We start from the raw sequence: 13594 nt of genomic DNA on the forward strand, positions 1-13594 counted from the left end.
TTCCGAGGCAAATATCTCGCGGTAAACGACGATAAGTTAAAGATGAAAATTAACGGAATAAAAAGATACAGCATTTTTATTCCTGGACGCACGTCCCCGAGTTTCTACGTAACTCAATTTGTCTGCTCCGATGCGGGAAAGACGAAGTTATGTTATTAAAGTTAAAGACCGGAGAGATAAGGTGAGAAAAAAAACCTCTAGTCACGGTTACTCGGCCTTAATTTATTTATTATTTCTCATATTTTTTTTTTTTTTTCTCCTCTCGCCATTCCTTTTGTTCAAATTTATTTCTTTTTACCTCTCGACTTTGTCCGGGTGATGATGTTATTTCTAAGGTTGATAGAAGCCAGCTGAGAGTCATTCGTTACATGGATCTCTGCTCGGCGCGATATCCAAAAGACAGATTTCTATTAACGCATTTCTCGCGTTGTCTTCGCTATCCGCCTTGTTTAAGTCGGAAGTTTGACGGGAAGCGATTTTTCGTCTAGCCCACGGTCGATCTTCCTGGCCCGCATTTTCACCGCCTTGGCGTGTAAAACGCGTATGTATATTTTAAACGGAACATAATATCGCATCGTGTTGGAATGAGAGAAGCAATTTGTTGAGAATCAAGTATTTCGTGACGGTTTCTTCTATCCCTCTCTCTCTCTCTCTCACACACACACACACATCTTTATAAATAGCTTCATGGAGGAGGTTACCGATCTTTCGCCACCGAAAGTCAACCGTGCGTCTATTCTGCTTACTGCATACTGCAGGTTTCGAATAATCATATTATATGGGTCACGAGACGGCGATGGAAATTGTCTTTGTAATTTTCGCCGATAAAAAATCACCTTCAATCAAGTCTCCGCGTAAACATAGGTATTATATGTACGTATACATTATACGCACTGCAGTTTCGACTGAGAAATAACGATTGAGAAAATGAAAGGGGTTTTCGTCCCCCTATAAAACGTAATCGAAAGTCGTTTCGAATCAGGGATCGGTGCGCTATATTGGCAGGGAAAGTTGCCAGCTTTCCCTCTCTCTCTCTCTCTCTCTGTCTTTTTTCCTACGTCGTAATCCTTGACGCGCGCCGAGCTTTCTTCCCTAGGCGCTTTTCTCTCGTTTTTTTTTGGCTCAAAAAATTTCTTACGCACGATGCGGAGAAACGGTTTAACACCGTTCCCACGGGAGTCCCCGCCGAGTTCCGGGAGCCTCCAGATTTTAGGTCAATTTACGATTAAGTTACCCCGGCCGCAATCCTTCGGCTGACCGTATTCCGCAGCTTCCAAGAGGGTCGAAAACTATCCCGCCCTTCTTGTCAAACATTTCATCATTTCACACCCAACCGACCCTCACTCAAAGTCTGTACGTTTCAGGATTACAAATGTTGCAGGAGTAGAAACTTTGGAGTATCACTGAAATAGAAGAATGATACATTGTCGGATAAGTAGTAAAAATTATAGATGTACTGCGAAATGTGAAATATGCTTGTGGATTCCTCCGGTTTGTTTAAAAATGAACAATCCGATTTTTCGCCTATTTTCACATCTGTAAATCACCAAAATTTAGAATATCAACATTTTTCGAAGATCCATTATCGTACATTTATCCGCACTTCGAACTTAATTCTATCACATTTCATTTCTCCTTTGAACCGTTAATCAACGTGACCTTACTTTCTTCTTCTACACATCGCTCGCGTTGCAGCTTTCCATTTCATCCGTAGCGTAAACGCGATCACTTCGCTAAATATGGCACCCTGTCATTACAACGAGAGTTAAGAATTTCTGCCAAGACCGGCTAAATTCGCATCGAGTGAACGTAATTTTGGCAGCGTTCGGGAATAGAACGATCGTAATATTTTCGCAGGCTAACAATAAGAGAGGACGAGGGTTTGGTCCCAGACGCAAGGGAAAGATGAGAAAGTTGCTGCAGCCAGGAAAATTTATCACTCTTCTTCCACGCTCCGCAAGTTATTTTATACCAAAGACAAACCAGCGGTGCAACCGCGAACGCGAAGCCTCAAGCCCACCCTACCGGCTGTCTCAGCTGCTCGCCGAGCTTTTTGCCCCGCGGGACTATCCAATATATTAGCGGCGACTAATCCCCGGATTTTAAGCTCCCTCAGCGAGATGCACTTCGGAAACGACGATTTTCGAACTCGGATCAAAGAGCTGCGAGGAGGAAGAGAATACGACGATTGGTCCAAAAGGGTGCGTCCGAGTTCGCTCCGCGAGAAACTGGGATAATTATCACACACCGCAAGGATTCGTCTGGATGAATGCGACGAAATTTCGACGGGCGAAATGAAAAAAAAAAAAAAAGAAAAAAATAATTAAAGAAATGCGTGATTCGAGGCATAAAATGTTGGAACAAAAATTACCGAACTATGCTCGATACGTAATATCGAGACGATTTTCCGCCTTCGCGATTCAACGAGGAGAACTGCTGCGGGGTAGCAAGTTGTAATTTATTATTATCAGTTTAACGGTAGAGAAGGAAGGCTTCGCGGCTATGTGAACGCGGTTCGAAACGATGAATAAAACAGCACGTGACACTGAAAGTGGTGCCGTGGGTGGTTAGTGGGGTGCATCGGAGTGTGACAAGCATAATCGGAGGGTCGGAATTTGCGGCTCCCGTAATATATCCAGGGCTGGATGCTGAGCGAGTAAAACATGCGAGGCTGTTGCAGCTGTTCCATTGTGGCGGCCTCTCACGGCGTAATTATCCTCCGCGCGAAGGCGTGTAACCCGAAGGAAACCCGAAGGAAAATGAATCGGAAAGAAATTATAAGCAAGCGGCCGAGCGAGCTTTTCGACGAGGATGTAAAACGGGGAAAAAAAAAACAAAAACAAAACTGAAAACTGAGTACAGACGGTTGGAGAAAGTTACGAAAAATTATTCCTCCAGTCACGTAGGCGAGTTTTTATACTCCATCCGGGGAGCAGCTCATCCCTCCCTTCGATAATTACCCCTAGAGACATTTTCATAGACGCGACGCCTCCGACGACGGGTGACGCATGGCTACGTGGCGTCGGCACCTGTGAACGCCGGAGGATCCGAAGGAGGACGAAACCGCGCTAATCTCCTAATCCCCAGCTTCCTTAGGAAGTCGTTTATTAGTAAGCTTCGCTTCACGCTCGACGTCGCGACGCCTCCGTTGCTTTTGTCGTTAAATAGTCACAGCGCTACCCTGTCGCTATATATAGTTTGCACCCGCGCAAAACGTATACCCTCACACGGCCTCCAACACTAAATGTAAAAATTTTCATTCCCGTTCGTACGATGGGACATTTATGCCCTATACCCACAATGGACACCGAAGGGTAGTCAATAATTGTAACCAATCTGATATTCTTAGTCTTCAGATACCTCTTCTATAACTTGACTATTTTTATGCAACTTGTCGTTTGTGATCAACCATATCAAACTTGTAAATTAAAATGTAAAAGCTGTACGTTATCGAGTAGCAATTTCACCTCACGGATTAAGATTTAGACACATGTCTACAAACACGTGTGTATTCGAATACAATTTAATTACTACAAATTAGATTCAAGACAGAGTCAATTAAGAAGAGAAACACTTGTCAAACAATTTTTGTTCTCTTTTATTATCGGTAGTCTGATGACGATTGGTTGGACCTGGTCGAAACGTCGCAAGACATAATTTTCGAATAAAACAAATCTACTATGAACAAACATAAATGATAAAATCACAAAAATGCGTGTCACATTCACTAACAAAAATGTAACAAATAACAAAAATATAAAGCGGACCCGCCGAGACGTTATGTTTAATTAAATTTTTCTATAACAGCGTAATTTCGTAAAACAATTATTCATATCAACAGTCGTTCGCTTGTGCTGTAATTCCACATTCGTTTATCGTTCCAAAACAAAGGCTGTGTAATACGGGCAAATATTTGAAAATTCGAAATCTTCGTCAACCAAATTCTCATCCCGAGATGAATTATCACTTTACAGTGATATCGGAGTTGCTATGTAAGCGTCTCATCGCGTATACCGAGTTTATACGCGTATATAAGTCATAAAGTGTGGCCATAAGTTACAACCAATCTAAAAGACGAAGAAACGGGGGCAAAATGTTGATTTATCGCGTTACAACTGCAGCTATCCAGCGTTTCCGAAGGGGATCCTGAGATGAAGTTGGCAAGTCTCGAACGGATCGGGTGTCCTCGAGGTTCGACGCGAGTCCGAGTAGTAAGTGAGTATAAAACGAGAGCGTATGCCGGGACTCCTGGAAAAGCGTGTGTCGTTCAACGTCTAGACGTACCAAGTGTCACGGGTTCGCACAACTCGTTGGCCCTCGACGTGGCAATTTGTTTAGCTTCAACTTGACGCGGGGGGATGAACGAGGAGGAAGAACGCCGGGCGGTTAGTCGAGTATGCGAACCATGTGCAGGAGTCAAAAACGGTAACCGGAGAACCGGAGTACCGGCCTCGACAACTTTTCCGAAGAAGGTTCGACCCGCCGTCCGATGAACGAAAACGAGGAACGTTTTCAGACTGCTTGGCGCGGCCGCAGCGGAATTAGGGGAGGAAATACGGACTGCAGTCTGCCACGGGGAGAAATTTTCTACAACTCTCAACGATTTAGGGCTCCTCTTCCCTCCTTTCCCCCCTTCCCTTATTCTGCACGGTGATTCCGGCGCGGCGTTTCTCCCGTTTTCTCACATATCGGCACGCACGAGAAATGACAGAGTTCTTACCCTCCGATCTCGCCCTCTAAATATACAAACCGCACGGTTAAAAGGGCGGCCGGGGAACCTGCCGGGATCTCTTATATACGCGCAGCTGAGATAATGGGAACGAAATCAGTTCGTTTCTATGTTGATCCCTCGGCTATTCCTCCGGGGGCACTGATGGAGTTAGTAATTGAGCAAACCGCTTATCCCGATTCCTGTCGCGACCGTCCCTCACGAGTGCTTTATTCCGCTACGAATAAACGGCAAATTTTTCGAGATATCGTCACGGTTTAATACGAAATCCGAGATCGATTAAAACCGTTAAGTTCGGTCCAAAATTTATGGGGCTTGATGAGTGAGGGAAACGTCAAGAATCTCAAATTCTCGTACGAAAAACTTTCGAGTTTCTTAAACTCTCGTAATCCTGCACACGTGCCGTACTGGAACGATTATCAAACGTATAAATCCATCTAAATCTCAGATCAGGAATAAAAATAAAAAAAAAAAAAAAAAAATAATCGTCTCATCGTCAAAACGATCAGTTACATAATTCGAATGTCAATTTTCGTTTCCATGCAGCGATAATACCGCAAGAGAGTATCGCGTCAGCGATTGACCCAGTTCAACGATACGCTCGTCTCTCCCGTTTGTCGTCCTGCGATTTATCGCTTATCGATAATCGGAAATATTTATCAAACCTCAATCGCAAATTGTCCATATCTTTTGCATATCTGAATTGAAATTACCAAATCACACTGAACTTTGCCCCGCGCGATGTGTATGTGATTAAAATTGACGTATAATAAGAAAGAAAAAAAAAAAAAAAAGAAAAAATCACAGCTCATATTCTTTCAACGGTGATCGCGATCGATTAAATGTTTGCGAGAAAAGAATTGACAAGCTCTCAAACCCGATGATAAAAAATAAACTAGCCAGGCATGGATTCCACTCGCGACGCGACTTCTCTGACTTCGTACTTATACCTACGTACGCGTCAGTGGTAAATTTATATACACAACCGAGTCCTAAATTCCCGGTTGAACGATTTTGCGGTGCGAAATAAGCGGCTAGAAGGTCTCTCGGATCTCCCGAGTCCCCGTGGTGGTGGTTCCCTAGGGAGAAACGGGTCAGCCAAGGCAATTTGTCAACACCATTAGCGCGACTGCAATGGAAAGGGGTTGCGACTCGATCGGGTCGCATCTGCCAACCAATGCCGCGGTCAGACAATAATAAAGGGGTAGTGGGCAATGACTCGGGGCGTCAGGTCGAGTCGGCAACAACCCTTAAAGCCCCCTTCGCGTTGTTGGCTAAATATTGGCGTTCCGAATTCGCATCGGGCAATTCAGACGACAGATTTTCACTTCGAAATCGATCTCGATGCGTCCCCGCATTGCAGCTTCGGGAAATTGGTCGATTACTTATTTCGTAGTGACTTGCTCATACCCTTGACTACAATCGGAATAGAAAAATAAATCGTAGTGTGAAACGATCGCCAAAAGTACAAGCAGGATCATAGTTTTAAGAAAAAATTTTAACAATTATTTTATACCGATGTTCTTTAAGAGAGAGAGAAAAACTTGCAGTATATTATTTGTTCGTTGTTCTGTCCAACGATCATGTTGAACATTCGAAAAATAATGAAAAAACCTTCGATCCCGTGAACTACTTTTCTCAAGCGTGTCGACGAAGAGCGAAAGAAAAATCAGGGTGTACATAATACGGGCTAGGAGTAAAAAAAAGAAAAGTGCAAGAAATCGGTGCCACGGAATGAATGAGAATGCGAAACGCGACGAGCGAGCTCCGGACTGTGAAAACGAAAAGACGAGACATGGCAATGGGAATAGGATGGGACGGGATTGGAATAAGATCGGGTTTAGCCGCGGTGTCGGGTTCGAGCCCCAGATAAGTCCGGCTTATCCCGATAAGCCGGTGAGTTAATGAATCACAAAACAGGTGGTGGGACTGGTACCCGCGGCACGGCGCCTTCGTGCAGGACCACGTCTCTGGCTAGATAATATATACGTTTATGTATATATACATATATATACATGTGTGTACGTACGTACGAGCCCAACACCTTTCTGCGACCCAAGTTCACGAGTTGCGAAATTTTACGAAAACGCCAAAAAAAAAACGCGCGTTTTTAAATCCTTTTCCGTTGTCTCACTGCGACAATTTTGTTCTACTCGAAGGGTCGAGTGAAAGTTTTCTTGACCCGAAGATGGGCTTGTTATATACTGGTAGAAAAACCACGTTTACGGGCAGGCCCGGATTAACCGTATGGCTAAAAAGGGTATAGCTTTAGGCTCTCGAAATTTTCTGCCCGTCAATTTTTAAAATCACATGTTTCAAAATCGTACCTAGATTTTCGAAAATCCGGATATGCGAACTCTTTAAACTTTACCAATCAAAGGATCGGATGAATATCAATGTCTCGCTGTAATCCGATTCCGAAAAGTTTTCTCCACAAAGTTCGCTAACTTTGTACGCGTGTGTACAAAATATCGTGAAACCGCTAATTTCTTCCCAAGTATCACAGGAAAATCTAAATGCTTTGTGTCTGTTGAGCATAGAGAGTGAAATCGCTTCGTGATTTGGATTTTGAAAATATAAAGAATGATTTTGCCAGCGTTAAGGCGAGAAAAAGAAATACCCAATATAATTACTCAATATCGTAATGGAAAATGTGTTTCCCTGTCCATTTTCCTTTTTCATAATACTATAATACTATTTTATACAAATTTAATTACCCAAGAGAAATATTGTAATAAAAATATTTTTCTTAGCCTTAGTCGGTTTTATTTTCTGCCGCCGCTTTATACATCTGACCTATTCTATCATTTTACAGGATCAACGTTCGAACTTTTTTTTTTATAGAACAGCTTTAGGCATCGTGCCCCCTTAATCCGAGCATGTTCACGTGGAATTGGGCGGAAAGAAAGCAAACAAACAAATATTCACAAGGCGAGTTTGGCAGTCGAAAGACAACCGCGAGGCTCGTTGTCGAACGTGAAACGACGAACTTTTACGATCTTTCCAAAGTCACAAATTTACCGTATATGTAATTTTGTACACAAAAAAGTTTCGTACAAAAAGCAGAGGATAAAAGCACGTGACGCTTTCGACGCTGTACACTTTATATCGCGTGTGTATTACTCCGACACACAAACAGTGCACACACACACGCAAACCCAAAACCTTATATCTCAGATTCACGGCTGTAAACAGCGACGAGTTTTATTCTGATAAGCGTGTGTGCCTGGATTTATTGTCCGCTTATTACACGACGTGTTCGATTGCTTCTCTGTGATAACTCTGCATAAAATTATGATAAATATGTATCTTTTTTACGTTTCAAAAATGGGGAAAAACTAGGCAAATGAATCAGCGGAAAAACGGTGTTTATACAAACAAACGAATCGTGCGCGTATATACTCGTACAGTTTTTGTGCCTGTCATGGGATGCTGATAACGAGAAGGTGGCGGAGAGACGATGTCGTATCCCCGTATAGGTACATGTATTATTTTTCACAGATCAAACTTGACTGATTCAGATATAACCGTCGCGCAAGCGATTACAATCGGTACAATCGCAAAGATATTTGGAATTTTCGCTGTCGCATTGAAGACATTATCTATCGTTGTCAGATATTATATTCTATACATATAAACACGTGTATGTGTATAGATGCGATCGATTGATCGGTAACTAGATATATTATCCACGGGAAACGACATCACTACACGCACCGTATAACGAATAGAAAAGGTTTAACGATTTTTTAATTCATTACCAATGCGCGGACAATACACGTTGGCGTAAGCCAAACGATACACAAAAAATTATTAAAAATATTCTTCAGCGTAATATACGTGTAACACGAATCGAGACCTGTCGAAAATACCAATCGGATACCGATCAATTATTGAACGAAGCATTGATAGAACGAAGCTTTGGAGTTTCAGATTAAATTTTTTTTTTTTTTTTTTAGTCAACATAGGATCAAAGGTACCGTCGATACATCTATAACGGCTGCACTATAATCAATTTCGACAAACTGACGACTAAATAACGACGAAGACGACTTTCCCGTCAAACGTGCGTTTCATTAAAATATTATAAATCAAAGGAAATAAGCATCGTTCAACTGTACATCTCCGTAAAATTACGATACTGTTAGTAGGTACTCGTACGGGTTACGCGACGGCCGTCGGTTCTTTTTACAAACCATATTGTAACATTTCAAGAAATTCAGTCAATTTTTGGTATACAAAGTCGGATTAAGACCAAAGCCGAAACGAAGTTTCAGATTTCAGAATGAACAAATTACAAAAATTATTTGAAAAAACCAAAAAACCAAAAAAAAAAAACAAACAACTTATTATTCCACCTATATTTTTTATCACCTCTGCATATCGTGTCAGCGGCAAGCAACGGCTTGGATGACGGACGCCCGCGCGGTTGCTTATCTGACTATTTCTGCTGAAACTTTATCTCTCACTCTGACAGCTGACAAAAACGTCATAAACAAGCGACTCGTTGCCGAGCCTTGGGCACGTCGCGGCCTTACCCAATTCTACGAGCGTTATTTTTTTTTTCTTTTTTTTTTTTTTGTCTTTTCCTCTCTCACCATTACAACCGTAACATCGTCATCGTAAATTGCACGAATTCCGCTCAACGATTAAATCCGATGGATCGTGTCCAAAAAATGGACGATAATTTTTACTCCTTCGAAGTTGGAGAAAGATTTTTCTTCACCTCGCGCAGTCTGCGGTATTGTGAACGACTCACCACGTTTAAGTTTCTCCAATGGTTCGTGATGGAGTTGGTGGGAAGCCGAGGGGTGATGGTGCATGGAGGATCCGTGATGCCCGGTAGAATGGAGGTCGTGGTGATGCATCGTCCCCTGGAGATGGTCCCCGTGGAGTCCGGCCATGGAGGCGGCGGCGGCGGCATGCTGATGATGCTGTACCGAGAGTCCCGTCGCCGATCCCGTTACGAGGTCCTGGAGGCAGAGGTCCGAGTTCCCTCCCCCGCCCCCCGCGAGATCGAGGCCTCCTCCGCCTCCACCCCGCTCCATGCTGTAGAACGTGAGCGTCGTGTTGCTGTGAATGAACACCCGGGGTGTTCCACTAGCCTCACTTCACTGCCGCGTAGTTCCTTACGTTTGCCTCTTGCAACGATGCGATTTATCTTTTATACCTATTACGCTCGTCGATGCGTATATTTCTATCGACGAGAATTTCCTCCACACCCCGATATTCTTGTCGGGCCGCTTCTGTAAAGGCGCGGCTTTACCACAGTTTGTTAAAACAACAGCGCAACCCGACTGATCTCGGTATCTTCGAGACGTTGTAAAACATGTGTAACGATACTGCACTATTACACTGACGAAAGCAAATCATTCGAAAGAAATATCGAACGGTAGGAGGAATAAATTAAGTAAAGATAATGATGAAAACAAAAAAAAAAAAAAAAAAAAACGGAACCAAATTAAAATAAAAAACAACCAACAGCCGGTATCGATATATTATATTGCCTGAACCGGCTGTCGCGCGCACGTAAGCACGCGAAGATCTCTCGTCCAATCTCGTCCAGCGACGCGTGTTGATACGTGTAAATATATATGTTTATATATATATATATATATATACGTTATATATATATATTTATAGGTGACAAGCATATATCGCGATATACTTATTTAGCCACACTGTCTTAACACACTGTCCGACATATCTACGCGTGTAGCTTGATATTCGCACGAGTTTCCAAATTCGTACGAATTCGGAATTGCCGATGTACTTGCACGTTGTCAGTCGGCTGATTTTCACTCTAAACTCGGTAATCTCAGAATCGGGCACCGCACTTGCTTCCGTGATTTACAGGCTCGCGTGGCGAGAGAGAATAATTGATAAATAAAACGACACTGCAAAAAGACGTCGTCCGCGTATCGAAGGGTGTAAATAATCGTTGCGTAACATCAGCCTCAACCTAGGCACAGTCATAGGCCGGGTTATCTGCACTCCCCGTAGCATCCGGTCACCATGTATATACTAAATCTCAGCACTAACACCCGATGACGCGTTTCCTTTTGCTCCTCAGGGTGGTGGTGGTGGTTTCGGCGATGGTGGGGGTGTGGAGGTCGCACTACCGTTACATATCCTGGCGTGACACACTGCAACCGCGCGTCCAACACCAAAGACGGCGATGCTCACTGCAAAGATCCGGGGTCAATCATCACAGGTGTGTACAAAGTACAAGTCGCGCGGTCCGATCTCGTTCCCGTTCTCGCGCGCGCGACGATATCCGCCGTTTCTCGTTGAAACCAAACCGCCGTCGGGGGCGGGGGAGAGCGAGAGAACTCGGCGTCGACGATTCCGTCCAACTTGCAAATAATCGTCCACGTGGCGTGTCGGATTTGCACAGTCACCGACGCGGTGGAGGGAACGTCGCGAGTGCGAGGGATGAAGGGTAGGGAGTGAGGAAGGGAGGTTTGCCAAGGAGGGGGTGGAGGGACCGAAGAATATGCCGCGGGTACAAACGTCGAGAGGCTTCCCCCCAAACGACAAGTCACCCCGACGATTTCCGCCAAAACTCTTTCGCTGCGCGTATCGTACAATCCACCGAACGGAAATTTATAAAAAAATCCCCAACGTTCGCGCGTGACACACCGGCGTATAAAATTTCACTGTTGGCGTTAACACTGTTATCGACGGAGGCGAGTATCCGATGAAACGCGCGAGTAAATAACTAGGTACGTAAGTTGCAAACAAGTAGGCCGCAGGAGGCGTCCAGGAAGTGGGTTGCCGGTAGCTCTAGGAAGTAGGTGGCCCGGGTCTAGGCGGGTGTAACGCGTTGTAGGTGTGGAGGTCCGTATAGAGGTGGGTTTCGCAAGGCTTAGCTGCTTGAGCCGACGGACTGCTAGCCGGCTTAAGTCTGTAAGTCGCGTAAGCCGCGTAGATCTAGTGGTCTTGGCTCCTGCCTGCACTGCCTCGCGCGCTCGCTTGCCGGCCGGCCTGACTGTCTGACTGCTCCTCTCTCCTGTCCCTGCCCTGGCCTTCTCACCCCCTCCCCCTTCCACCGCCCCTCACCCCCGCCTCGACGCGCTACCGTCGCCACCACCACCGCCGCCGCCGCCGCCGCCGCCTCCTCCTCCTCCTCCTCCTCCCCCTCCACCTCGTCCTCTCGTATCACATCTCCCCTCCCCCCTGGTGGCCCAACGTCCTTCCCGCCGCAGCCCCCGCTTTGCATTGTGTACGCGCTGCTTTCCGATCGACGTTGCTTGCATACGTGAAAAGAAAGCTCGACTCTTCGGACCGACGGTTATTCTTCCGAAGTATCGAAACACGGTCTCTTTACGACGATTCGAATCTCGTCGGGACTTTGGGGGTAAAATTTCTTGGAGACGGGAGAGGGGAAGGGGTTGACAAAACACCGAGATCGCCGGGTGCAAGCTCGATCTTTTCGAATTCACGGATGAGTCGTTGACGGTTTGCCGATCGGCGTGTACCGAGAGGTGATACGGACGGAAAACGTTCCCCGCAACCCCGGCAAGTCGGTATCGCGCCGCGTCGAAACGCGTTATAGGTATATATACACACAATAACGAAGTGAGGAGATTGGGTGCGGGTGTAATGGGCGTTCTTCTTCTCTTCTGGCTCTTCTCTTATTTTTTTCGGGTGAACTTGCGGGGCAGTACATACGTCACCCCGCGTGCAGGCAACTCTGCCGCCTCGGCGTCCCTGCCCCGCGACGAAGAAGAGACAAATGACGAGATGGCCACGCCCACCATTCGCGGGGGCGGCGTCGTTATTGCGAGCGACGCTCTCTCCCTCTCTCTCTCTCTCTCTCTCTCGCTGCCAGATAACACGCACACCACCGACTACGACGTACGTCAACCTGCAGCGGTGTAAACCGTAAACGTATACGTATCCGTACGTACCTACGTGTGGACCGGCACGCGGGTGGGGAGATTGTTGATTTTTGAGCAACGGAAATATATCAGCCTCCTATTGTGCGTTGTTCTCTCCGCTCGTTGCTCGCGACGCGGACTCCGCGCGACCTGGTGGCTGAAGGTGGGGGCAAGGGGTGGTTTGAACTTGTCGTAGTTCGATAATTAAGGGATTACGAATCGCCGGTTTCTCACCCCCCTCGCGTCTGGCTTCTCCCGAAGCACCAACGCCGCCCCCTGTTACCCAACCGCACTGATTATTGGCTCTTTGATTATTGGCAAGCGTGATAATTATTCGCCAGCTCGATAATTAGCCGCCTGTAATAACGCCACGCTTCGCGGAGCTGAAATTCGACTGGAACCAGGTATACGTGTAATCTGCCGCGCGTATGCTGTAGGTAATTACGCAGCCATTGTCCAGAATTCATCGTCGCGTACTTTGACTGACGTAAAGGTAGATTATATAACGTTAGTGTATATTAGTAAAAACAAAAGAGAAGAAAATATTCGCGTTACGGTACAATTTTACACGAGCAACCCTGACGTTGTACGAAGTAAACGATTTTTACGGCAATTTTAATCGAAGTAATGTTTCACCTCGATAGTTCACAAACTCGACGACACGGCTACACGGCTACATTGCAGAATCATTCTACTCTTGCAAATCAATTTCGCAAGTAATTGATGTATAATTAAATTCGGTCTCTAGAATCTATTCACCGGCTTGTAACTGCATATATTTTCCCTCATCCTTTCTCGAAAACACGAGATTTCTCAGAATTTGTAACATCCGATGCGCTTTCATCCTAAACCTGAGCACCCGAACATCGCGAGGGATGAACGGAGTGACGCGCAGAGCTATAAAGAGACTTATTGCAAAGACGTCGTAAAAAGTCGGAAAAAGAGAAGAGGAACAAACTTGATCCGTGCGAGGCTTGTTGGC

General features: G+C 45.3%; 1 protein-coding gene across 3 annotated transcripts in view; it reads right to left on the reverse strand.

The window, feature by feature from the left end:
* LOC124304059 (pituitary homeobox homolog Ptx1) overlaps window positions 1-13594 on the reverse strand; it is a 40302-nt gene that overhangs the window by 15127 nt on the left and 11581 nt on the right. The window contains exon 1 of one of the 3 annotated variants that reach the window (XM_046762018.1): window positions 9492-11702. The exons of 1 other annotated variant lie outside the window; for it this stretch is intronic. In XM_046762018.1, coding sequence (XP_046617974.1) covers window positions 9492-9777 — 286 coding nt within the window. In that variant the 5' untranslated portion in view covers window positions 9778-11702. Of the gene's footprint in view, window positions 1-9488; window positions 11703-13594 lie in introns of those variants that run through there. One more of the 3 variants, XM_046762009.1, reaches the window with a different exon arrangement.

This window comes from Neodiprion virginianus, chromosome 1 (genome assembly GCF_021901495.1).
Source record: "Neodiprion virginianus isolate iyNeoVirg1 chromosome 1, iyNeoVirg1.1, whole genome shotgun sequence".
NCBI classification, from domain to species: domain Eukaryota; kingdom Metazoa; phylum Arthropoda; class Insecta; order Hymenoptera; family Diprionidae; genus Neodiprion; species Neodiprion virginianus.